Source organism: Vidua macroura, chromosome 21 (assembly GCF_024509145.1).
Source record: "Vidua macroura isolate BioBank_ID:100142 chromosome 21, ASM2450914v1, whole genome shotgun sequence".
NCBI lineage: Eukaryota > Metazoa > Chordata > Aves > Passeriformes > Viduidae > Vidua > Vidua macroura.
In genome coordinates, this window is record NC_071591.1 from 8,976,387 (window position 1) to 9,003,535 (window position 27,149).

A 27,149-nucleotide genomic window follows, 5' to 3' on the forward strand; every position below is an offset into this window, starting at 1 on the left:
TCAGGAACAACTCCTCAAGATAAGGCCTGAGAGCGGGAGGTAGAGCTGGGCTCCAGCTGCCAGTCCCATTCCCCACAGGGATGTTTGGTGTTATCCCACGTTATCCAGGGAACCAGCAGCCCCAGAGCTCCAGGGCATCGGTGGGGTGGAGGAGGGACAGTTCCCCCATGAGGGCTTGTCTCTGTTAGTCAGGATGGGCCAAGCCCAGGCCTTTGGGGACGGGTGTTTTAAAGCCCAGCACCAGGACTATGTGCAACTCCTGATTTCCACAGGCTCCAGGCCGCTCTGACTGGACAGGAAGGACGGAATTTTAGGTTCAAGTGAGCCTGAAGGAGTGATTCCCATACCAGCTGTGCTCACTGACAAACCTAAGCACGAGAGAACAGAAGTGCCACGACCCAACCAAGTGTTTCCACAGAGCTTTCACAGCATTTTTAAATCAAGAGGGAATTTCCCAACTAGTTTGGACTGCCTTCCCCCATTACATCTTCCTCTGCCATCACCCTGAGCCTCCATAATTATTTAGCTCTAATTAACAATTAAGGAATCCACCAATGTACTAATTTACTTCTAAATGAACAAAGGAACTAGAAAGCAGAGCTGTAGCCTGTGCCTGCAGCAGAGCTGGGCTGCTCCTCATCACTCCCAAACTCCTTTTTTTATTCCTAATAAATCTTAATGCCAAAGATTCCAAGGCGTCTCTGCTCCTTATTAAGTGCTTGAAAAATAAACTTGTCCCAAATCCAGAATATTGTTCGTTTTCCCCTGCAGGCCTATGAATTTCACCACTTTCCTTGCTATGGCAACGCCTTGCCAGGGTCTGGAAGAACCCACAGGTGGGAATCACACCCCAGAGAGGATCCAGCAGGATGACAGAGCCCACCTTCCATAAGTGCCCGGGAAAGGTGATTCTGCCACCTCAGTTCATTACAAAGCCACGTCCCCCTGAGCTGCTGAGCCCAGAGCAGAGGGATGGACCTGGCTGCCAAAGGCCACTTGGCCTGGTCCAGTTTGGAATTATCCAGGTGCAGCCAGGCAGTGAAAGCCATCTGAGAGAAGAGAGACTGTCCCCAAAGAGTTAACAGCAACCAGGAGGGTGAGGGGAATGAGGAGCTCCAACTGCTCAGGCACACACACACAAACCTCAATTTGCATTTGCTGTCGGGTTTTCCCCTCAGGATGTGTTTGCGTGGACTTGAACAACAAAGCTTGGCTAAAAACCCCAAATAAAGCAGGAACAGAAAGCCAGCCTCTGTCAGAGCACTCCCTCATGTCCCCAGCACATGCACAAGAGCTGGGGACACGCTCCAAGCTCCAGCTGGGGAACTCCACCGAGGAGCTCAGCACCAGGGGCTCCAGTGGGACTGGGGGGCACCCATCCCTCTCCCAGCACCAGATCCCGGGAAGCCACGCCAAGGAGGGCCCCAGAACCACAAGCACCCCCTCCCACAGGCAGCTCCGGCCCTTCCCAGCTCCTCAGCGACAGCAGGGACATCCTGGGGGCGCCTCCCCAGGCAGGCAGCACATCCCACTGTGGGCAGGAGCAGTGGTCATCCTGCTTTATCCCAAATCCTGCCCCGCTGCTGACCTCACCTCCTTCCTTCCGGGCTAATCCAGCCTGGCTCAGCTCCCAGGCAGATCCACAAATCCCCTGGCCTGATCCACCTCACTCCCTGCCCCACCACCACCCCTCTGGCTCTGTGCAAACGCTCAGGAAGGTCACCTGAGCACTCACCATGACCTCCACCAGGCCTGGGACACGGCAAGGAACGTTCTAACCGTTAAAGAGAGAGGTGGCAGTAAAGAAAATAACAATTACAGCCAAGAAAATCATAATTAGTGCCATTGTCTGGGTATTTTGGCTTTGCCTTATTGCTTATCAGAGCAACTCCTGTCCCCAGGAGACAGCTTGGGGGTGACAGCACAGCGGCACGAGGCAGGACAGTGCAGGAGTCATACCTGGGTAGATGAATCCTGGATTTCATTGGTTTCCTTTGGCACCTGGAGAGTTGGAGAGAGAGAGGAGGAAAACCATCACTGCCCAGGACTTCAGCATGTGTTTGTTATTGGCCCCAGGACTGAGGAGCTGCCTCTGCCGGCACAGGAAACATCCAGGGAATGCACAGTGGGAACCAATCCTTCCCAGCAACATCAGGGAATGGCTTCTGATCAAACCTCTCAAGAGCTTGGGTGGGTTTTTTGCAGTTTCTGTTGATTTGGAAGCTCCTCAGTCCTGAGGAGGGCCAGCAAGGGAAGGGAACTGGGGGGGATGTGGGGCAGAATGATCCCAGGGGTAACCTTCAGGCAACTTACTTAAAGTGATGCTTAAAGTGAAATTTTCTGCTTGATGGGCGAGACCCCAGAGCCACTTATGGAAGAGCTCCAGGCCTCCAGAGCTCGGGACAATGGAGGTTTCATTTTGGGGTGACCAGGGGCTGCCCTGGCCACTCGGGGTTACACTGGCCACTCCTGTCTCCCCCAGAGCAGGAGGGAAGCAGCTCGGTGTTACACTCAGCCTGCTCCACACTCCAGCACAGCCAGCTCCTCAATCCCTCGTCAGCAGGGCTTCCCCACAAATCCTCCCCTTCAAACAACCAACACAAACCACAGCAGCCCGTGCTGGGAGTGCAGCAGCCACTGCAGGGCTGTCCCGGGTGCCACCACGCCCTGTCCCCTGCCTGGACGTGCTGGCTCCGGCGTCCCAAAGGAATCCCTGGGCAGGGGGCAGATGGGGCAGGTGTTCCTCCCCAGCCCACAGACACGGCTCACACACCACGGGGAGGCTCGTGCCAGGCGCTGACATCCAGCACTTGCCTCTCCAGCTTTTTCCAGGCTCCTCTGAAGCACTTCCTGTGAAGGTACCTGGCCTAAGATGTGAGGAATTTCCCTGGGCCAACTCCAGCTCCTGAGGAAAGCCTGGGTGCTTCATGTTTTGGGGGATTTATGAAGTGGTCTGGGCTTTTGGACACAGATACGCTTGTTGAAAAATCGTTGAACGTCGCAACGAAATCAAAGTCCCCCAAATTTCCATTTTCCAGCAATGCTGGCAGAACTGAGGGACAGCTTCTGGAAGGATGAAGTACCAAAGGGTGCAATGCTGCTGGGAGTGGGCAGGAATTCCAGAGTGTTGTCCAATTCCCAAGGACAGCTTTCACCTCCTCTCAGAAGCACAGCTCCAGCTGCAGCATTACTCAAAGCTTTCCTGTGCCACACACAGGAGCACATCCAGTCATAGCCACCCCCAGGCTTTCCCTGGATCCCAAACTCTCCCTTTAACTCACTCTCCTTGGCACCAAACCCATCTGTGACTCGAAGGGATGGAAAAGAACCACCCCACCTCCTCAGAGCCCATCCCAAACTGGAGATCCCAGCAATTCCAGGCAACGCCCTGGGTTGGGCCTTTCCTTGGAATCGTGTGACACCGAGGAAAACTTGGCCCAGCAGTCCCTAAATTTGTCAGCTGCCCCCAGCCACACCTGTGGCCAGGCTGTTGGGAGCTCCCACGGGGCCCTGTTGAGGCTGAAGGAGCCTGGGCAGGTCGAGTTGTAGCTGTGGCACTGCTCAGCAGCAGCTGCTGGGTCTCCCATCACAAAGGTCAGCTGTTGGAGAGCGCCCTGGAAGAGACAGAAAGCAGAGTTTATGCTCCTGCTTCTTCCAGAGGAGAGGGAAAGGTCTGGAAGGGCCTGCAGGGGAGGTCATCTCCAGCTTCTCATAGCCAGGGATTTCTTTACAGGATGGTTTGGGCAGTGAATGTTCCCCCTCCAGCTTCAGGAGTTCCAAGCAGAATGCCATAGGCAGCGACACCTCCCACTGCCCCAGGCTGCTCCAGCCTGGCCTTGGGCACTGCCAGGGATCCAGGGGCAGCCACAGCTGCTCTGGGCACCCTGTGCCAGGGCCTGCCCACCCTCCCAGGGAACAATTCCTGCCCAATATCCCATGTAACCCAGTCCTTTGGAAGTTTGAAGCCATTGGACGCACTTCCCCAGCCAGATCTTTCCATGCTGACTGCACAGAGACTTCTCTGCATGGTCCAAGTCATGGCCAACACCAGAGGACGAGTGGAAACCAAGCCCAGAGGTGACCTGACTGCTGCCCCTTGTGCTGCCCTGACCCAAACCCAAGCCCTCTGCACAATTCCAAGCCTTTGCTAAGTTTATCCTGCCCAAGCATGAAAGTAAATGCTGATTTGGGAAGAGAAGGCGATGGAAAAGGATTCCATCAGAGGGAACTTGCAGCCTCACTCACGCAGGTAGAGCAGACCCTGCCCAGCTCTCACCTTAAAGGGGATCTCGAAGGACTCGATGAGGCCTCCGATGATGATCAGCCCCTCAGTGTTCACTCCCATCCCAAAATAGTTGGACCAGCTCACTCTGTCCACCAGCCGACAGTCCACGTGCAACTCCAGCCTCTCCAGGGAGATGCTGAGAGCCACTTGGTGCCAGTGCCCATCGCCCAGGAAGGACACTGGGAACCTGAGGGAAGGGGAGGAGGCACAAGAGGAAACTTCATCCCACACCTGATCCAGGAGCAGGCTTCACCCCTTAGCAGCTCCCAGGGTCCCTCACGTGTCCATCCTCGGTGCAGACACGAGGAACAATCCCAGAATTGTTACAACACCATCGCTTGTTTTCCATGGATTTGGGGATGTCTGCAACCGCTTGAGGCATCTGAGAAATGACTGGGGTTTGGGTCTTGATTTATCCCCAGGGATCTGAACCTTTTTGTTCCTTGCTTTGTTTCCCAGAGCTGCAACATTTTGGCAGAGTGGAGTTTGGCAGTGACAACCTGCGCCAGGTCTGAGGGACATCACCTTCCTTCAGCTGAGGTGAGCTCAGCACTTCCAAAAGCCCACCAGAGGGGGAAAGCCCGACCCTTGGCCTTGGGAGGAGAAAAGGAAGGAAGGAAAGGCAGGAAAACAGCGCCTGGGCTGGGACTCACTCATAGTGTCTCCTCCTCGTGGTGACAAAGACCAGGGCGTAGGGGTTAATCCTGATCTGGAAGAGCACGTGGCTGCGGTGGCTGAGGATGGTCACCAGGCTGGTGTCCTCCTTCAGGGAGTACCTGAGCTTCAGCAGCACGCTCAGCTCATCTGCAAACCTGGTGGAAAGAGGGGACATGTGCCATTGTGCAGCTGCTGCTGTGTCACCATCAGCTGAGCTCTTAGGATAGAAAAATTTGAGTCACGGCACAAATGAACCGAGTGAGAAGGAAAAAAAAAAGGGAAAAAAGAGCCAACAATCATTCCAGTTGAGAGGTTTGAAGAGAAGCAGCCAGGCCTAAATTAGCACTGCCCACACAACCTCAGCACGGGGTGATGGGGCCATGCCAAGGTGTCCTTCCTGCACCCAACCAAGAACGATCAAAGAACCCCAGAATGATTTGGGTTGGAGGAAACCTTCAAGCTCATCTCATCCCACCCCCTGCCACAGGAAGGGACACCTTCCACTGTCCCAGGCTGCTCCAAGCCCTGTCCAACCTGGCCTTGGACACTTCTGGGGACAGACAAACTGTTCCAAAATGTAAGAAATGAAGGAAGCCCTGAGCTCAGAGCACAGAGTGGCTGAGTTATCTCCCTGTCATCATGGAATGGACTCTCCAAGGACCTCCTCAAACCAACAGCCAGGCCTTAGATGATTTTTGAGCCCCAGCAGCCCATTCCCACCCCCTGAAGGGAGGTTACCTGTCCCCAAAGGCCTCCCTGGTGGGGATGTTGAGGGTCGCGTACTGCCCGATCTCCAGGATCCTGCACTTGCTGTGGTCGTAGCCAAAGGAAACGTTGCTGAGGTCCTGGGCATGGAGAGTGATTTTGTCCAGCAGGTTCACCTCATCTGCGTTGGGGGAGAAGAGAGGGATGCTCAGTAGGCTGAGAAACCTCCACTACAGGGCTCTGCTCTCTTTATTCTCCAGCGAGAGAAAAACAGATAAATTGGACAACAGACAAAACCTGCAGGAAGAAGAGTGTCAGTTTGGGAAAATTAAAATCCAGTGCACAAATTCAGCAGACTCAGATCACAAAAACCATTCAGAAAACTTCACAAACAGCCAGGTGAGATTTTTGAACCACAATATGAGTTTCGAGGCCACTGTCCCAAAGGTAGGAAGGGCCATTCCTTCCCCAGCTGTACCTTCACAACCACAGGGTTGGGATGCTCAGGGCTGTAGAGCAGAGCCTGGGACACAAATGCCCCAAACCACAATCCTGGAGCAGCTGGGTACAGGAATCCCGCTCATCCTTTCCCAAACTTCTTTGTTGATGCTGTAAATAAAGAGTTGGACCAAGGAGTGGGAAGAAGTCACTGTGTCCCTCAGCATGTCCACACCCCCCCCCCAAAGCAGGGTTCAGCCCTACCACAGGGTCAGGAATTCCTGTGGGAATTCCCAGGAAGGAAAGGATCCACTCTCAGTATGTGCTGTGAACTTTTGGGATGGTTTGAACAGGGGAGAGCCCCTGCCCTGGGCTGTTTGGCATCACCATGAGAAGCTTTTCACTCCCTCGGTGAACAGACCTTCTCTTCCCAAGTTCATCTTTAACTAAAGAATCTTTGAGCTACAGGAATACATGAGGAAAAATGTGTTTTACACCTCAAGGTTTCTTCTTCCTCTCCATTAGCAAAGACTTGCAGATCTCAGACATCCAAAACCAGATCCCTCCAGTGTGGCAGCAACGCTGCCACCAGCAAGGAGTGGGGACAAGGGACAGGTCAACACCCTTGGTCCAGCCCTGCAGGATCACTCCAGACCCCACAGTCCCTTTCCTGGGAGGGTCTGGACAATCCCACTCGATGATTTGTCAGTGGGAATTGTGCCAGCACCATCTGCATGAGCATCTGCCATGGCTTGGGAAGCATCCAGCCCCTTCGCTCCCTGGAATTCCCGCTGTGGATGAGGTGTGAGATTGATTTGAGGGCAGACAAACAGCCCCGGGCATGCTGCGACCTGCCAGGAGATATCCACACGCCAGAGAGGCAAAATAACAAATCAATCAAGGAGAAAGCAGCTTTGATCTGCTTCAGACGCTCGTGGGTCACTCCTGACACCACCTCCTTGGAAGATTTTGCATGGGAAAGAGCTCTGTGATGGGAAAGAGGGGAAGGAATGGAGGAGATGAGGCTTTTTGTGGGGATTTGTGACTTCACCTGGGATTTCCCCAGCTCCCCACATGGGCACAGCATCCACTGGCTTCCAGGCAACCTCTAAAGCTCTGCAAAATGAAGGTGCAGCAGCTTTTGGCAGCAGGAACACCAAAAAACTGGGACCAAGCCAGGGGGTGCAGGGTTGAGCCCATGGAAGCCCTGACCAACCAAAAAGCCCCAGAGGCAGAGCCAGCAGAGTTTATCAGCACAGCGTGGGAATTAATCCAAAACCAAAGAGCTCACAGAGAGGAAACTATCAGGAATGTTTGTCCCTCTCAGTCCCAAGCATTTTTGGGAGCGATTCCCTCACTGCTGGCATCAATGGATGTGCCAGGACCTCCAAAATTTCATCTGCAGGGGCTGCAGCCCCCACCAGGGTTGAGCTTTGCTGAAGATCACAGGCACTGAGAGCTCAGTGGATCCTGTCAGGGATGTGATTCCCACATCTGCTGCAGCTGGAACTGATGCCTTGTGAGGGCTGCCCTGGAGCAGAGACTGGGCAGAGCTAAAGAATAAAGCAGGGATTTATTCAAAGGCCTCCATGGATCCACCTTGGGCAGCACCAGAGCCCAGCCAGGGCTGCACCCAAGAGGAACCAAAATGGTCCCAAAATGCACGAGCGCTCCCGGGGGCTCTCACTGGGATCAGCTCTGCTCCATTTGCACCTTGCAGTTCATTGTCCCATTCCAGCTCCAGCCCATGCAGCCCCATCCTGCTTGTTTTTCTCTCTCCAGCCCACGCTGTTTGTGCTCCTGGGCCTGAGCTTTGGATCATTTGTCCTTGGTGCCCAGCTGGAGCAGGAATTGTTTTGTGTCCCTGCTCTGTGCACAGAGCTCACCATCCCCTCATGTGAAGCCCAGACCCACAGACTAAAGCAGCTCAGAATGTGAAAAATAGAAAAGCTAAACCCTGAGGTATCACTGCCAGCCCTGGAATGAACACACAGGGAATATTCCCTGGGCAGGGCACAGCTCCCTGCTTAGTCTCTGATGGCTGGGAACAGAGGGGGAGTGGTTTTAAACTAAAAGATCAATTTAGATTTGAGGTAAGAAGTTTTTTTTACAGTGAGGCTGGTTAAACACTGGCACAGGGTGTCCAGAGCAGCTGTGGCTGCCCCTGGATCCCTGGCAGTGCCCAAAGCCGGGTTGGATGGGGCTTGGAGCAGCCTGGGACAGTGGGAGGTGTCCCTGCCTTGGCAGGGGTAGAATGGGATGGTTTTTAAGGTCCCTTCAAACCCAAACTGTAACAGGATTCCAAGAGTAGGTTCCTGCACTCTCTGCAGCTCATTGCCCCACAGTTCTGGGGCAGGAGCTGCTGCACAGTGGGGTTGCTCAGGACACTGATTCAGGGCTCAGCCAGCCTCAACTCCAAAGCCTCTCCTTGCTGCTTCTCCCCAGGGTTAACCAAGGGCCACCTCTCCCTCCTGGCACAGCTGTGTTTGTGGTTCCTACAGGAACGTCACGGATTTGCTTGACATTTCCAGGACATTTCCAAGCAGGGCGATTGTCTCCCCTTGCCTTGAGCTCTGGGAGCACACAGGCTGCTTCCCAAGGACACGGATTTCCTGGGAAGCAATTCCCAGCTGCAGGGGCTGTCACCAGCCCAGAGAGCAGGGTCACACCTTCCTGGGAGCACACTAATCCCAGGCAGGGGCTGCTGAGTACAATTGCTGCAGCAGCCAGAGGCAGGAACAGCCCAGGCTGTACGTCTGCTACAGGAATTCTCCATTTCCTTTACAAAAATCCCACTTTCTCTGGGGTTTTCAGCATTTCCAGGGCTAAGTTGCTTTATCTCCACAGCCAGGCTCCCCTTCTCCTTCCAGAGGCCATCAGGGAGCAGCTCTGCTCACAAACACTCTTTCTGCCCCTGCTGAGCATCCTGCACCCCCAGCACCCCAAAACAGAGCTCACAGCCCAGCTGTGCTCACCTTGGGCTCTCCTTGTCCTTCCCACTGCCCACAGAGCACATCCAGCACCCCAGCCCAACCCCTCTGCTATTCAACCTCGGCCCTAACACCTCCAGAATGGCTATTCCTGCACTGGGAAGGAGACTCCTGGAGTGCAGCTGCAGCTGCCAAATCCAACTTTCTCCTAAAAGCAGTTCAGGAATCTTCCCAGGCATGCCAGTGCCAGGGAGACTGGCACAGGGGCAGTCAGGGAGGGAAGTTGGGAGGGAGCAGCTGTGGGGAGCTGGGGCAGGCAGGGCCTTGTTAACAGGCACAGATTCCAAGGAGGAGCAGCCCAGGCAGTGCCAGCCCCTGGGGAGATGCTCCACAGGCAGCCCCAGGCAATCAGGGATCAGGTGCAGATCCCTCCTGGAGCACAGTCAGTGCTAAAGGGAAGCACAAGGCAGCAGCTGGTGTGGAAACCAGGCTGCAGTGAGGGGTGAAGCCCATCCAAGGGCAGAGATGGGACAGAGAGCAAAAGGACAAGGAGAGAGAGATTCCATCCAGGGAAGGTCCATGGCTCATCCAGAAGGCAAAGATCCCCCCCAGGGCTCAAGATAGGGCTGAGGGCAGAGGGCTGAGCTTAAATGGGGCTGCTGGGATGAGCTGGGGGTCCCAGGTGAGGCTGGTTGGGGTCATTAAGGCCCATTAGTGCTCTCAGGAATCAGATGGGTTTCAATAGTGACTCTCCACCATCCCATCCCATCCCAAGGTGCTCCCTGAGGGGCACCCCCAGCTGCAGACACAGCAAAACGACCACCCATATTCTCCTTTGGCTTGCTCCAATGTGTGAAACTTCCACTGAGCTTTACGTTCTCCCCAAAAGAGGGAAATGAGGGAAAATTGTATTAAACAGCCAAAAACTGGGGCCTTGGAGAGCTCCTAGCAGGGTCTGTCAGGCTGAGTCATTTCCCCTGGATGTGGCACTGGCTGGAACCTGAAATAACAGGGCTGGCCAAGCCCTGGGGACAGCCTGGCTGGGGAATGGAGCCTATGACCTAATGGGCCTTTCCTCCCTCTAACTCCTGAGTGCCTGATGGAAATGTCCTGCCAGGACCCTGCTTAGCATCACTCCAAACTCTGCATCAGAGAGGCTGGGACATCACAGCTCCAGAATTTAATCAGGAAGGTTCCCTGCATTAGGTGATGGAAAACCAGGGCTCCATGCAGGGGCCTCACACCAGTGACACCAGCACCAAGCACCCAAACCAGCACAGCCCTCCCGGCACACCAGGGCTCCTCCACCTCCCCCTGACATCCCACAGCCGTGGGAAGATGTTGGAGGTTGTGCCTGACTTTCTCTGGAGCAAGGGCAGCAAAAATGGCAATTTTGGAATTGCCTGGTGGCTCTGCATGTTGGCTGGACAAGCTCAAGGACACCTTGACGTGAAGTTTTTCGTAGGCAGCTCTTCCTGCTTCTCCATCCATCGCAGAGTTTCTCGTGCCAATGCCCACGGCAGCCACCCGAGTCTCTGGCAGTGCCACATCCATTCCCTACTGTTCCCATTTCCCTCCCCATCCAACCATCCCTTTCTGAGGATGCCTCCAGAAGGCACCTGAGGTGAGCTTTGAGCTGCAGCACTCACAGCTCCCAGGGCTGGTTATGCAACAGGATTTCAACCTCCTCCTCCTCCCTGCTCCGGAGAGCAGGGATAATTTGGGTTTGACCCCGTGGCTGCAAGTCCAGAGGGGCCAGAGCCAAAGCAGGAAGAAAAGGAACAAGGGCATTTCCCACCGAGGACGCTGGACCCATTATGGAAGAGTGAATGCAGCCACCCACCCACAGAGAGGACAGCAAATTCCAGGGGAGAGAAACCTTCTGGGAAGAAAGAGCTCGGCTGCACGCATTGTCTGGACAGGAAAAACGGGAGCACAGGTTCTCCTGGAGCTCATTACCCGGAGCTGCAGCTGTGCTGCCGCTCCTTTGTGCCCGCCCAGCACGGGGGGCTCTGCGGGCCGGGCATGGGGCTCCTGGGGACAAAGCCTGGCAGGAGGAAGGGCTGCTGGAAGGAGGGATGACCCCGAGTAAGGATAAGCTGGGAAAAGTAGGGCAAGTGGCAGGAAAGGAAGAGAGCTTTGGGAGCAGGGAAGAGTTTCAGAGCTGCTAAAGCCACAGTGGGCACAGGAATGTGGAAGGGGCAGCTCAGCCTTCAGCTTTATCCTGCTCAGGGCAAATCCCAGCTCTCCAAGCCATGAGCCAGAATAAAAATCTCATCCCGTTAACCGAGGGGGAGAGGTCTGGAAGGTGTTTGCTGCCCTTGTGGGGCTGTGGGAAGGGTTTGGGACATGGAGCAAATGGATATCCTGGAAGCTGAGCAAGGAGACCCCTCTGAAGGAGGGAACCCCACAAGAACCAACCTGCCGGGTTTGGTGACCTCGCTTGATTTGGGTTTTTTTAAATAGGAAATTAAAAAAGAAGCCATTTTCAACCTTTCCAAGAAATGCTGAGAGATCACAGAATCATGACAAAGTTCGGGTTGGAAGGGACCTTTAAAGGTCACCCCACCCAACCCCCCAGACCTCCCAGAGCTCCTCACCCATCTCCTTCCTAACAACCCCGCCCAGAGCTCTGGTCCCTGGGGAGATGCTCTGGTGTCACCCCAGCCTTGCCCAGCCCTCACCCCCCAGGCCACACTCACACCTTGGTGCATCTTCCATCCCCTGTTCTCATTTGCCCTCCAGATCCTCCTTGCCCTGCTCTGTGGATTCTCCTCCTGCCCCTCCTGGAGCACTGACAGCTCCTGGGCTGAGCTCAAGCCCTCACTTATCTCAAGTCAAACACCATGGAAATGATGTTTTATCCACATTCAGGGCTTAAAAGCTGTAGCTGGAGGGGCATCTTTACATGGTTTTCATTTAAATTCCCACACAACTGCTCCTCAACCTGTTCAAGCTGGCCTCGCAGCAATTAAATTAATTACTGAATCACAGGGAGTCAGCATTGGAATTGGTGCACAATGCCTATCCAGCGGATTCTGTGGGATTCCTTTAAAAAAAAATAAAAACATCCCAATAAAATTTGTGTGACACTGAGTGGGGACAAGTGCTATAAACATTGGCCCTCGCTCGTAAATAAACTTCTCTTTATTGCTCCATTGTCAAAGTAATTAACAGCAAATTCTCCAGTGTCTCCCACTCCAGGGACTTGTTTCCAGCTTTCCAAGAGCTCCCTCTCTGTGGTTTTATAAAACCAAACCCCATGTTTTATAGGCTTGGAAGACAAACGGAAATAAACACCAAAGCCATGAAGGGATGATCCCAAAAAGCTGCTCTGGGTGGGTTGGACACCCCAGGCTGGGAAGAACACCCAGCCAGGGTTTGCAGCCCTGATTTTCACCAAACTCTCACTCTGATCACTGAATCCCAGAAGCAATTAGGTTGGAAAAGACTTCCAGGATCATCGAGTCTGAGCTGTGCCCAGTCCCCACCTTGTCCCCAGCCCAGAGCTCTGAGTGCCACCTCCAGCCCTTCCTGGGACACCTCCAGGGATGGGCACTCCAAACCTCCCTGGGCAGCCCCTTCTGATGTTCAGCAGTGTTTTCCATGGAGAAATCCCTGCTGATGTCCAACCTGAGCCTCCCCTGGCCCAGCCTGAGGCTGTTTGCTCTCATCCTGGAGAGAACATGGATGTTGGTGTGCAAACACCCCAAAAACTCCTGGGAATTGTCTGGATTTGAAAGATTCCAAGGTCAGGACCACCACGAGGTGCGTCCAGCCCCCAGCCCTGGCTCCAACAGCAGGAGAGGAGAGAAGAAGAGCAGGAACAGAGCGAATCTTTCCTGCTGGTTCCTCCCAGCTCTCTGCAGGCCGAGGATTTGCTGACCCAAAGGCAAAGTTTGCATTGTCAGGAACTGGACATCAAGTTCCTCCTGTCCTGGGGAACTCTGGAGGATATTCTTGAAAGAGATCCCTGGGCACACAGAGCTTCCATTCTCCTCCTCTTGAGCTTTCCTGATGTTTTGTGGAGCCCCAAACTCCTCCTAAGGCAGGCTGGGGTGCGTTTGTACAGCCTGAGCCCCGTGTTGAGGCCAAAGAGGAGGAGCAGCGAGGCTGAGCCAAGGTGTGCCTGTTCTCAGGTGACAGATGGCTCCTGGCACAGGTGCCACCCTCCCTGGCTGCCTTTCAGCACTGATTCATGCCTGCCGTGCACATCTCCAGGGATGGCAGGCTTACCTGCAGCTCCCCAGCCTCCCCTGACACGCCCTGCCAAAGGAACCCACTGGGCACCAGGAGCAGGAGGGTTTTGGGGTGCAGCCCATCTGCATTTGCTGACATGAGAGGAATGCCCAGGACGGGCTCCCTGGATGTATTTATTTGGATTTTCTCAGGCTGTAATCTCTCCCAGACGTGTGTCTGCAGCAGCAGATAACACCAAGGCCAGCATTTCCCTGCTCACTCAGGACACTTTTAATGTTGTTGCAATAATAGCCCAGACTGAGCCGCTGCCAGGCTTTAAAATAACTTCTCTGACACAATGGCAGGTTAAGCTGGAGAAACATTCACGGAGATCAGCTTGGAATGGAGAAGAAGGGGACCAGGGTATCCCAAAAGTCAGTATTTCCCATCAAATTGTAGCTTCATTCCAGAACCCTGACATTGCATTTCCTTCTGGAAGAAATCTTTCTGCCTCACTCACCTCTACCTTTTGTAATTCCTGGCGTTGGTTTTGCTGATCCTGCTGGTTTTTGGTGAACAAAGGGGAGCTGGGAGTTAAATCAAACCCTTCCAGCTGCTTTCCTTCCCACAGCTGATGGGCAGAGGGGCTACAGCTCCTTGTCCTGATCCTCAACACGGGGCTCAGGCTGTACAAACACACCCCAGCCTGCCTTAGGAGGAGTTTGGGGCTCCACAAAACATCAGGAAAGCTCAAGAGGAGGAGAATGGAAGCTCTGTGTGCCCAGGGATCTCTTTCAGGAATATCCTCCAGAGTTCCCCAGGACAGGAGGAACTTGATGTCCAGTTCCTGACAATGCAAACTTTGCCTTTGGGTCAGCAAATCCTCGGCCTGCAGAGAGCTGGGAGGAACCAGCAGGAAAGACTCACTCTGTTCCTGCTCTTCTTCTCTCCTCTCCTGCTGTTGGAGCCAGGGCTGGGGGCTGGAAGCACCTCCTGGTGGTGCTGACTTTGAATCATTCAAATCCAGACAATTCCCAGGAGTTTTGGGGGTGTTTATGCACACCAACAGAACCAAAGGATCCCAACCTTGTGGCAAAGCAGCAGCAGGGAAGCAGTGGAAGTTCCTTTGTGCTCAAACACTGGAGATGGGGTGGGTTGGACACACACACTGGCAAGAGCAGCTTCACTCCAGCGCTGGTCACAGCTGGAGGGACCAGCTGGAGGAAATGTGGTGTAAAAGAAGCCTCAGGTACACCCCAGGGAGAAATGACATGTGGACACAATGGAATTTGTGAAATATCCAAAGGGATGTGCCTCCCAGCCCGCCCTGCTCCAGCAGCTCTGCCCATGGGGAGGCTCACCCTGGTGATGCAGTGTCTCTGCCAGGTTTCCATCCCTGCAGCATCCTGGGTGAAGGGGCTGTGCCCAGAGGGGATTTCTCACACCCAGCAGAGCAATCAATGCTGCAGCTTTTAACTCCAGCAACCCCAAAATCCAGGCCTTGCATTGACCAAATTGGGTCTGTTTGTGCCCCTGACTTCAAGGGGGACCCCGAGGGGCTGGAGCGTGTCCGGGGCAGGGAATGGAGCTGGGAAGGGGCTGGAGCCCAGGAGAGGCTGAGGGAGCTGGAAAGGGGCTCAGCCTGGAGAAAAGGAGGCTCAGGGGGGACCTTGTGGCTCTGCACAGCTCCTGACAGGAGGGGACAGCTGGGGGGGTCGGGTTCTGCTCCAGGGAACAGGGACAGGGGAGGCTCAGGGTGGGCATCAGCAGGAATTTCTTCACTGAAAGGGTGGGCAGGGATTGGGAGGGGCTGCCCAGGGAGGTTTGGAGTGCCCATCCCTGGAGGTGTCCAAGGAAGAGCTGGAGCTGGCACTCAGAGCTCTGGGCTGGGGACAAGGTGGGATGGGGCACAGGTTGGACTCGGTGATCGTGGAAGCCTTTTCCAACCTAAATGATTCTGTGATTCTAAACTGGCTGCTATTTTATTCATGGCAGCCACAAAAGCAGAGTGTGTTTTCCCTCACCTGCCTGGTTCCCTACTCCAGCAGATCTGGCTCAGATCTGCTGAGCCAGAGAGGCTCAGAGCAGCCTCCAGATGAGCCAGAGATGTCCCAATTACATCCCTGCCATCCAGCCTGGCCATCCCAGCCCTCTCTCTCAGTGGATTCATGACAAACACGTTTTATCAACCTCCCTGCAGTGGCCCAGGAGACAAATTGCCCGGGGGCAGGCGAGGGAGTCAGACAGCTCCATTTTCCAGCCTTGATAAGAGCCAGTGACTTCAGCCAGGCAGAAACCAGAGAATGCCCTGGGAAGGTCTGGCTCAGCTCCTCTGGCTGAGAGAACACTGAATTATCACATCCCAGCAGGAGAGGACGGGCAGAAATCCCACCTGGAATTTCCTGTGCCCTTGGCCTCGTGCCCCCAGCCCCATCACACACCCTGCACCCAGCACAGAGCTGCCAAATTCCCACTCAGGTCGGCTGGGACTCAGACAAACTCACAGGTGTGGGGGAGATTAGAGGTCAGAGAAGCAAACTGAGGGGATTTAACAACAAACCCTGCGGTGAGCAGGACCCCAGAGTCGGTGATGGGAGATCCAGAAACCCCTTGGGGGCTTTCACATTTAAGCTTGGCTCTCCTGCCAGCCTGCAGAGAAAACCTGGAAAACATCACTGTGGGGTGACCCGTGGACCCAAAAGCGGAGGGCAAACGTGACAAAGCTGGGTGCACCCAGCAGTGCCCTGCCCTGAGCTGGCACTGGGGAAATGTGGGAATCCAGGGCATCCCTGTGGCTGCCCTGGAAGCTCTGGGACCCTGGCAGGGGGTCAGGAGCCCCCCTGTACAGAGCCCCGAGAGACACTGCCTCTGATCTCTGTCCATGGAACAGAGTTCTCAGTCTCACAGGATGAATTACAAGCTCTGAGTGTTTGATATCAGTATAATTAGTGTGGCACGGGTGCAAAAGTAGAATTTTAGGATTCTAGATAAGGGGTTCAAAGGAGGCAAGATGGAGGAAAATTGGACGTGCCTTGTCCTTTTTCTTCTTCTTCATGCCCTCCATGTTTCACTGTGCTGTTGGCATTTTTCTGTTGGTTTGGGCTGGGGACACACTGTTCAACATGGGTGATGGATATTGGCACGTTATTGTAAATATAGCACACGTAGTTTCTAGGATATAATGTTTGTAACATCCCACTGAGGGACAGAGCCCCGCACGCTGTCCTGCCAGACAGACCTGCTGCAGGTCAGAGAGAAAATATTGTAGATAAGAAAGAATAAACAACCCTGAAAACCAGCCCAGACGAATTACAACTCCTTCTTTGGCAGCGGGGCTAAAAGACAGAGACTTTACAATCTCGGGAGCATTTAAATATCACAGATCCCGACAGGGAAAGAGCTTGAGGCCAAAAGCCAGGGGGCATGCCCAGGACAGGCTCCTGTGCTGTGCCAGCAGGCACAGAGCCAGTGCCCAGCCACGCCTGGGCTCCTGGGCACGGTCTGCTGCCTGCCCAGCAGTGATGGGAGCTCAGGGGAGCTTGTGGGACACTCCAGGTCCCAAGGGCTGGCAGGGAAAGGCAGCTCCTGTGCAATCCTCTCAGGAGTGTGGGGTTTGTTCCAGGACTGTCCCCACTGCACCTCTGTCCCAGCCCATCCCAACTCAGGGACGCCCTTCCTTCAGCCAGGACAACTGTCCCTTTAAAGGGCGGCCACAGGTCACTGCAGGGTTGATTTTAACTAAAATGCAGCCACTCCATGCTGCAATCTCCACTCTGGGGACAATGACATTCCCTGAGGAGGACCAAGGCCCTGCTGAGGGACAGGGGACAGACAGACCCTGCTCATGGAGCCCATGGGGGAGCTGGACCTGCCTGAGCTGAGCTTTGCACCTACAGGCGCCTCCCCAGCTCCTGGCACTCCGGTGTGACCAATTCTCACCCCAAATTAGCAGCAGTGAACTTCATTAAGGGAGAGTTTTGACTGCAGGACAGCAAAGCCCCCAGAGCCTCACAGGGACCCACTTCTGCTTCCTTGGCTCCAGGAGCTGCTGTTCCAAGGGCCTGCTGTTAAAATTCTGCACCTGGGTCAGTGTCTGCAGGTTGCATTGGGCTCCTGGGCATCATTTTCCCTGGGGGATGTGCAGGAACACCTCCTGCAGGAGTGAGAGGAGGAGGCACCAGAACCTCATCCCAGCTGTCCTGGGTTGTGTGTGTGTTCCATTGCCATCTGTCAGAGCTGGGGCAGTTCTCCTCTGTGCATTGGGCACTTTTCTTTATCTCTCCCACAGCCAATCCTCCCTCCAGGAGATCTCTGCTGTTCATGGCCACTGAGTGTCCCTGCATGGCTGAGAAAATTCCAGCATCCCATGGGGAGAGGCTCTGCCCAGGGCAGGAGCCAAGCATTCCTACCTGGATCCCATCTGACCTTGGAACAGCACAGCAGCCTTTGCCCACTGCATTCCCAGAGGAGCAGCTTTCTGCCCCACTGCATTCCCAGAGGAGCAGCTTTCTGCCCCACTGCATTCCCAGAGGAGCAGCTTTCTGCCCCACTGCATTCCCAGAGGGAGCCCAGGCCCATCTCCAGCAGCCCTGGAGCTCCAGAGGAAAACTCCAGCCTTGTCCAGGATCCTGCTCCAGCAGAAGCACAGCTGGCACTGCAGGAGGGCTGAGCCCCCATGGAATGGCACTGCTGCCACACCCTGACCCACAGCCTGCCAGGGCCTGCTCTCACTCTGCCAGTGGTTTGGTTTCTTCTTTTTTTTTTTTTTTTTTACTATTGCATTTGTACTTTTTAATTTTCCTGTTAAAGAACTGTTATTCCTATTCCCATATCTTTCCCTGAGAGCCTCTCTATTTCAAAATGATAACAATTCAGAGGGAGGGGGTTTACATTTTCCATTTCAGGGGAGGCTCCTGCCTTCCCTAACAGACACCTGCCTGTTCAAACCAAGACACCTGGGGCAGGGCAGGGCAGCAGCACCAGCCCTGGATTTCCCCTCTTGTTCCCTTCAACACAGCTCCCAAGAATAAAAAAAAAAAAAAAATTAAAAATGAGTGTTTCCCAGCCTAACAAGCTGCCATTTCACAGCCAAACAGAGCTCAGATTTTCACCCCAGGCAAAACATGTGCACATTTGTGATTCACTCCAGCCGGCGGCTGCCAGGTTTCTGTACAAACGATTGAATTGTTGCGGTTTCAACCTTGACTCAACTCCCAAATGCTCCTCCAAGCTCCTCTGACAGAGCTCATCACCTCCCACCTCTCCCCCACTACTGGTATTTTTACGCCCAAATTATCTTTGGGTGCCTGGGAGCCTCCAGATTCCCTGAAGAGCTGCTCCAAGGCAGGAGCTGCTGCTTCCCCGGGTGTGGGAGTCACTGAGAGCCCCAACCAAAAGATTTCCTCCTGTAAACTCCTTTCACCAGCTCAGGTCGAGCCCACAATGCTGGAACCACAGCTCAGGAGCCTCTGGGCAAATAAACACAAACCAGGATTTTATTCATGTGCACAGAAGCTGCCAAACCCCAAAAACGGTGCTGGAGGCTCCAGTTTGCCAGGCTCCAGGAGGGGCTGAACCCTCTGGAGCTCCCTGGGCCAGATCCTGGGCTGGGGAGGCTCCACACAGGTGGAAATGTGGGTGAGGATGAGCATGGATGGGGCTGAAGAAGCTTCCAGCAACTTCCAGTGTGGATGAGATCCCCAGAGGACACGCTCAGCAGGAGGGCACGGGCCAACCTTTATGCAAAAGCCCCTTGCTGGATGTGGACTCCTCCAGCCCTTTTTCCTCTCCACGGCTCAAAATCCTCATGTTCCCCCTGAAAAAACTTCCTATCCACGTCCTGGCTCGTGCCCATTCCTGTTTTCTGCTTCAAAGGCTGCCTCAGAGCATCCCGCCAGCAGCAATGATTTCCCAGCTCAAACCAATCTTCCTTTCTCTCTATTTCTTCACTAACCTAAAGAATTTCCCTGAGGTTTTTTTATGCAGTAGAATGCAGAGGAAAATCTATTTTTTTTTCCCCCCTCATACCAGCAGTTTTTGAGGCTGGATTATTTATCAGAAGTGAAGCTGAGAAGGGCCCAGGTCAGACACGCTCCCCCATCCCGCTGCCTCTGCAGGGAATTGGGTGGATTTGGGGAGAGCCCCAGACAGAGCTGACAAGTCTTGTTTGAACAGCAGAGATGTCTCTGCCTTGCAAAAAAAAAAAAAAAAAAAAAAAATATATATATATATATATATATATATAAAATCTGCTCTTCATTCCTCCCCCTGCCTTTGAGCAGGGGCAAACATTTGTTAGTGATTCATCACTTCCCTGAGCAGCCCAGACTGAGGAAAGGATGGATTTGGGATGTGGGGGAGCTCTCAGGGTTAAAGGGAATTGCTGGAGAGAAATGGTGTGTCAAATAGAAAACTCTTCCAATATTTGAGTAGAAAAAAAAAAGAAAAAAAGGAAAATCAGTCAGTTTGAGTCAGCCCAGAAATGAAAGGTTTCACCTCTGTGGATGAGCTGCCTCTTTCTTGTTTTCTTTTATTCAGTGCAAGTTCACTTTAATTAACTGAAACTCTTTGAAAGTGAAAATTCAGTATTATTTTTAACCCCTGGAGATGACAGGACATTTCCTCCCTCCCCCAGTAAACCACTTTTTGGATTTTTAATTTTTTTTTTTCTTTTCACAAACCCCAGGAAACCCAACAGTTTTAATGAGCTGGAGTTTCATTCCTTCTTCCTGATTGGAAATTTTCCACCTGATCAGACCCAGTTTCACCAGCCCTGCTACCAAGTCCACTGAGCTCCAGACTCCCGAGCCCACTCTCCCTCAATTCCCTGTTCCTTTACCTGGAAGCAGCCAGCCTGAGGAACATCCCCAAGCAGAGAATTCCTCTATATTCTTCTATTTTCTCTAATTCCTCTATATTCTTTTATTCCACATCTTCTGTTCCAGTGCCTCAGAATCCTCTGGATTCTCTCATGTCTGGCAATGCAGCCAATATTTTGCTGCATCTCCATTCCACCTCATTTTCAAGCCACCTCCAGAACAAAAACCTCCAGAGCAGGGAAGAGGACCCCTGGAATTCCCACCTTTATGGACACACATGGGTTGGAAAAGACCAGGACTTCACCTATAACCCACCCTGGAATGCTTAAAAAGAAGGAAAAAACCTAAACCCATGAACTAGCCATCCTGACTGGAAAAGTAGGATTTCCTAAACAAAAACAATACTTCACATTGTCTCCCCACAGTGCCAGGAATTATTTTTTAAGCCTGTATCCAGTGTCAGGGTGGGAGAAATCCTCCTCCTGGTGGAAGGTTTCAAGGTTTCTCTTTCCAAGACAATAAAACATTCCCGGTTGGTGAAAAGCAATCCTGGGCACCTGGCTTTGCCTCTCGGTGCCAGGAAGGAAGAGAGCCATGCCATGTGCAGCTCAGGGGGTTTTCCATGGATCCTGGATGTCCCAAAGGGCCTGGGCTTTGTCCCTGCCCAGCCTTGGATGCCACCCTGGGCATCCCTGGCAGCGCTGGTCAAACGCTCCTGGAGCTCTGGCAGCCTCGGGGCCGTGCCCATTCCCTGGGGAGCCTGGGCAGTGCCAGCACCCTCTGGGGGAAGAACCTTTCCTGCTCTCCAGCCTGAGCTGCCCTGGCCCAGCCCCAGCCGTTCCCTGGCTCCTGTCCCTGTCCCAGAGCAGAGATGGGAGCTGCCCCTCGGGAGGAGCTGCAGCCCCCGGGGAGCTCTGCCCTCAGCCTGCTCCAGCTGAGCAATCCCAGTGCCCTCAGCTGCTCCTCACGGGCCCCTCCAGACCCTTCCCTTGTGGCCTCCTCTGAACACTCAATGTCAGTTTTTATGTTGTGGTGCCCAAAACTGCCCCAGCTGTTCCCTGGCTCCTGTCCCTGGCCAGGAGGGAGAAGGTGCTGGATCAGGGCTGGGCAGGGCAATCTGCTGGGACCATCAGCACTGGCACAGCCTGGAGGAGCTGCAGTGGAGGTGACACCTGCAGGGCCCCCCAGCATCCCTGTGGGACCAGCAAACCCCTGCCCCAGTGTCAGTGTGCAGCATCCACAGCTTGGAAAGGCACCCCCTATTCCCTAACCTTGGCCTCCACCATTCTTCCCCCCAGGAACGTGCCAGGGAAGCCCAGATGTCCCCAGGACAGGTGTGAGGTGCAGGCACAAACACCAGAGCAGGTGACAACAGTGGCTTTGCAGCGAGCATGGCCCCAGGGAAGGAGAGGGTGGAAGAACTGAGATCCCACTGGATATAAATCTCCAAAATTCCCCTGCACATCTCACTTGGGAGCTCTTGGATGTGGACAAGCCCCTGCTGCTGCACAACTCTGTTCCTCGGGGCTCTCCCAAAAATATCCCTAAAAACCAACCACTCTACAAAGCTCCCCGAGAGCCTGGAGTGCTGCAGACACCGCGGGATGGCTGCTCCTGCTCCACACCTGCATTTCCTGAGGGCACAAAGCCTCACTTTCCTGTCCAACTCCAGCAATTCCTGCAGGATTTATCCAGCCAGCAGCGAGCAGGGCTCCTCCAAAGCCACCGGGCTGGGTTGGTTTTGCAGTCATCAGATTAAATGTCCTGGAGATTGCTGCAGCAGCTCTCCTGCTGGGCTGGAGCAGTGTTCCAGCCTTTCCAGCACACGCCAGTGCTCTGGGAGCAGCAGGACCACGTGAAGGAATGGCTCTGATGCTTTTTTCCTGGTTTGGAAGTGAAGCAAATGAAGAAAAGTAATGTAAAAAGTGGAGTCGGCTTGAACTGCTTGAACTGTGCCATTCCCATCAAACCTGCAGTTAAAGAAAGACTCCAAGGGATCAGCTCAGCCCTAAATACTGAATTGTTTTAATTCACTGTAAAACCTGAGAGAACAAGGTTAAATCACACAAAGCCCTGGGGCTGTTCCCTCTCTGCCACAGCCAGAGGCCAGGACACTGCTGCAGGATGTGGGCAGGCTCAAACACCTCTTCTCCCTAAAATATTTGATTCCTGCATTTCAAGAGCCTGCCCAGCCCTCCAGAGTCCAACCATCCCCCAGCTCTGCCAAGGCCACCAAGTGCCACGTCCCCAAGTGCCACATCCACACAGCTTCCAAATCCCTCCAGGGATGGGACTCCACCACTGCCCTGGGCAGCCTGGGCTTGAAAACCCTTCCCAAGAAGGAATTTTTCCTCATTTCCAATCTGAACCTGCCTTGCTGCAACCTGAGGCTGTTTCCTCTTGTCCTAGAAAGAGCAAGGAGCAGTTTCTTTTGTACGGAAATGTTGTAATAAGGTAGAAAAATTATAAAGAAAGGCGTCATAAAATCAAGCCTGCTCTCCTAAAATCAGTGGCTGGCCTTGTCACTGTGCAAGTTCCCATGTGAAAGCAATCCTGGTGTGAGCAGTTCATTAGCATAACAATCTAGTCCTGGGTAAAAAACATCTTACACCTGGATAAACTGGTTTTATACTGTTAGATAGAAAAATGAAAACTCTCTCTCACAAACAACTGTCCCTGCACGTACACACCAGGGGTTTGAGTGACCAATTAATACAACAAAAATAACAACTCATTAATGAGCAATAAGTAATGGGCAAGAAAGCTCCTGACCAATGGGAGTCACACATGAGGTTTGTAAACCTGGATAAAAAGGAGTTATGTGACTAAGGAAGGTTTTTTTCCACCATGAAGAAAATGGAGTCTGGGTGATTTATTCCCATAGGAAAAAACACAGGGAAGGAAATGGGATTTCCAGTCCTGGGCAAGGACCAGGGAGCCCCTTGTGATGGTGTTTGCAACAAAAGTTCTGGAATGGCTGCCCGGGGAGGTGGTGGAGTCACCGTCCCTGGATGTGTTTAAAACAAGCCTGGATGTGGCACTGGGTGCCAGGGTTTAGCTGAGGGGTTGGGGCTGGGTTGGACTCAATGATCTTGAAGGTCTCTTCCAGCCCAGGGATTCTGTGAAACTGTGGATCACAACGAGGACAAACCCCAGCTGGGCTGTGGGGGATCCTGAGGAGCTGCACGGGAGGTTTTGCTCTGCCCCACTGCAGAAGGAGCTCCGAAGATGAGGAATTCAGGGCATGGTTTTAAACACATCAGCCAGCAGTCATCTCCTGGTTCCTGCCCCCTGCTCAGAGCCAGCAGGGTGGGATGTCTGGGAGATGACAGCAGTTGATGTGAAGGCTTCAGAAAAATCCACCCACTCTCCCCCAGGCTCAACCCACTCCCAGGTGTGAGCTGAGAAAAATCCGCTCATTTATCCAAGCAGAGAAACATCCATCTCCAAGCTGGGGTGATTCCTGGCCCTTGCTTCCTGGCACTCAGCTCTCCAGCAAGGGCAGGGCTGTAAAGCAGCAGCAAACGTGGAATCATGGAATTGTTCAGGCTGGAAAAGCCCTCTGAAGTCACTGAACCCAGCTGTCCCCACGGTGCTGCCAAGGCCACCACTGACCCAAGTCCCCAAGTGCCACATCCAGGGATGGGCACTCCAAACCTCCCTGGGCAGCCCCTGCCCATGTTTAACAATGTTTTCCATGAGGAAATTCCTCCTGATGTCCAGCCTGAGGCCGTTCCCTCTCCTCCTGTTGCTGTTCCCTGGAGCAGAGCCCGACCCCCCCGGCTGTCCCCTCCTGTCAGGAGCTGTGCAGAGCCACAAGGTCCCCCCTGAGCCTCCTTTTCTCCAGGCTGAGCCCCTTCCCAGCTCCCTCAGCCTCTCCTGGGGCTCCAGCTCCGTTCCCTTCCTTGAGAAGCAGCAATTCCCAGCAGTGGGGCATTCCTGGCTGCCTTATCAGCCCCATTTATCTCGGCTACTTCCAGCCCTATTCTGTTTCCAATCAGCATCCCCCGACCCACTCCGGCCTGTGGGAATTCCAGTAAAAGCCTGGAAGGAGTGTAAAAATGAAACAAAAACACATTCATGGAGATTAAATGGGAAAAGGCAACTAACTGTGTGCTGTGAAAAGGAGCAGGGTTCACGTTCTCACATCACGCCGGGTGCAGAGCTGGGGGGGCTGAGCCTGGGGAAGGGGCACCCCACAGCCAGGTTTGGGAGCTGGGTGCAGGAATTGTTCCCCTGCTCAGGGAGTTCTGTGTGAGCCCCACAGCCAGGTTTGGGAATTGTTTCCCTGTTCAGGGAGCTCTGTGTGAGCCCCACAGCCAGGTTTGGGAGTTGTTCCTCACAGCCAGGTTTGGGAATTGTTCTCCTCAGGGAGCTCTGGGTGAGCCCCACGGGTGCTGCCCTGCCCAGGGTTCCTCCACAGGCCACAGCAGCTCTGTCCCCACTCCTGGGGCACAGCCACAGCTCGGGCAGAGCCCAGGGCCAGTAAAGGCTCCCAGGTGGGGAGCAAATGTTAATTGGGATCAGCAGCTCCTTGGAAATCAGCTGGGCTGTTCCTGAAAGGCACGGGAGTGAGGGGAGCAGCTCCAGGTGTCCCACTGCCTTCAGAGAGCAGGGGTGGAAGGATAAATAAATCAAAAATCACCAGCAGAGTGGGCAGAGCAGCAAGGGAGGTGATTGTGCCCTTCTCATGAGACCCCATCTATTACAGGGGTCCCCTCTGGAAGGAGCTGGAGCTGCTGGAAAGATCCAGAGGAGGCCATGGAGCTGCTCCAGGGCTGGAGCCGGGCTGGGAGAGCTGGGGGTGCTCACCTGGAGAGGAGAAGCTCCAGGCAGAGCTCAGAGCCCTTGCAGGGCCTGAAGGGGCTCCAGGAGAGCTGGAGAGGGACTGGGGACAAGGGATGGAGGGACAGGACACAGGGAATGGCTCCCACTGCCAGAGGGCAGGGATGGATGGGATATTGGGAATTAGGAATTGTTCCCTGTGAGGGTGAGGAGACCTTGTCAGAGGTTGCCCAGAGCAGCTGGGGCTGCCCCTGGATCCCTGGCAGTGCCCAAGGCCAGGCTGGACAGGGCTGGGAGCAGCCTGGGACAGTGGGAGGTGTCCCTGCCATGGCAGGGGTGGCACTGGATGAGCTTTAAGTTCCCTTCCCACTCAGATCTTTCCAGGATTGCATGAAAAAGCCTTCCTTGGCTCAACATGGATCCAATCCCTACCAAGCTGCAGCAAGGCCATGTTCACAACCTGTTCTGCAAGAGGGAAAATAAACACAGCAAATTAAAACCAACAGCACAGGAATTGTTTTAATTAGCATCAGGAGGTCATTCCAGGGGGCATTCCCAGCCATGCCCTCTCCCTGTCCTGCTGCTCACACCCTATCCACTTCTCTGGGTCGGGATTGAAGGCACTAGAGATGGTGTTTCATGTTTGGGCTCAGGTGTTTGTTATTTCTTATGTGTGTTACAATCTCACTACCGTGAGTTCAGCAGCTTTTTCATTGGCAAAGCACAAAATGGCTAACTAACTCTCCTTACGAGGTCTTTTTAAGGCTAAACTATCCAAGTAAGAAAGGACACCTGGATTATTTTCCCTTTTAACCCAGTAACTGATCGCCCAAAGCCTGCAATGCGGACTTGTCTGTCCAATCACAAAACACCACCCAAACCCATGGAGAAGAAGGAAGAAGAATGTAAAGAAGAACATCCTGCCTCCACCCTAAAACCTCCATCTTGCTTCATATTTATTTCTATATTCTAAAGCCCCAAACTCTAAGTTTTCCACCCTGTGATATGACAGACTCCTAACCAACTCCACACCCGTAATCCCAGTGCTGTTAATCCATTTTAAAAGCCTGTTCCACGACCTCAGGCCAAATGCAGTGCTCTCTTGTGGGTCTGTGCCTTTCAGCACAGAGAGTTGAAAATTCTCAGCATCCAGGATTCCAACAGCACACCTCGCTGGGGAGGAGAAACCAGAAGTGCTGGGGAGGAGATTTAATGTTCTCCAACATGGGCAGGATCCTCTGGACTGAAAATCCAAGGAGAAAAACCTCAGAGTGGGTGCAGGGCCTTGGAGCTGCTTTTGGGAGCACTCCCCACTTGCACACAAAGATTTAATGCTCCAGCTGCTGGACTCATTAACAGCCCTAAACCTCTCTTTAATTAAACTTCCTGAGCCTCACAGCCATGGAGAAAAGCATGGGAAACCTGACTGCTCATGGTTCAAAAAAAAAAAAAAAATGGACACAAAAAGCTCAGAGGCAATTTTTTATTATTTATTCTTTTAAAACTTTTTGGGTTTTTTTTTTTGTTTTGGGGGGGAGGGGTTGGAGGGGGTCTTGAGGGGCTTTTTTGGGGGGAGTTATTTTGGGATTTTTTTTGGTTTTGTCATCGGTTTTTTGTTTTTGTTATTTTTGTTTGGTTGTTTTTTGTGGGGTTGTGGGGTTTTTTTTGTTTGGTTTTTTTGGGTGTTTTTTTTGTGGTTTTTTGTTGTTTTTGTTTGTTTGGTTGGTTGGTTGGTTTTGGGGGACTTTTTCCTGGCTTTTTCTTTAAGCCAGGAGCTTATGATCCCATCTGGAAAATCATCCAGCCCCTCTCCATGCTCGGGAGGATGCCAGTGTCCATCCACCACACCCCAGCCCTGACGAAAGCTTCCATCTCCTCATTAACTCCAAGAGCAGGCTGTGCCTGTCCTGCCCCTGCCCAGCCCCAAACCCCCTCCCTGGCTGCAGCACCACGCTCAGGGATGGCCCCACTGATGCCAGGTGTGGAATTCACACCTGCAGTGCCCCATGCTATGGAGAAACTCCTCATCCTCCTCCACAGAGACACCTCCAGAGAGGCTCTGGGCAAGGAACAGCCCCAGGGAGAGCCTTCCCAGCTCACAGGAGTTGCTGAGGTTGTGATCCATCCTCCCCCTGTGTCACCCCTGGCCATGCCAAACATCTCAGGGACCTCTTGGCTCCCTGCATGGATGAATCCTCCCTGAGTGTGGCAGCAGCTCTCTGGCACACAGAGCAGGCACAACTTCCCCAGGCATTGTCCTGGGGAAGGCTGGGAGAAGATCAGAGGAAGGAATGAGAAACAATTCTTATCTCCACTCGCTGCACCTGCTGTTGTGCACGTGTGGAATGTGTC

General features: G+C 53.5%; 1 protein-coding gene across 1 annotated transcript in view; it reads right to left on the bottom strand.

Moving 5' to 3' along the window:
- The window catches only part of LOC128817884 (collagen alpha-1(I) chain-like), an 83,482-nt gene that overhangs the window by 41,288 nt on the left and 15,045 nt on the right, over positions 1 to 27,149 (bottom strand). The window contains exons 2-6 of the mRNA XM_053996787.1: positions 5,681 to 5,828; positions 4,939 to 5,097; positions 4,277 to 4,472; positions 3,477 to 3,614; positions 1,960 to 2,001 (exon numbers count right to left, since the gene is read on the bottom strand). Of these exons, the coding sequence (XP_053852762.1) occupies positions 1,960 to 2,001; positions 3,477 to 3,614; positions 4,277 to 4,472; positions 4,939 to 5,097; positions 5,681 to 5,828 (683 nt within the window). The remainder of the gene's footprint in view (positions 1 to 1,959; positions 2,002 to 3,476; positions 3,615 to 4,276; positions 4,473 to 4,938; positions 5,098 to 5,680; positions 5,829 to 27,149) is intronic.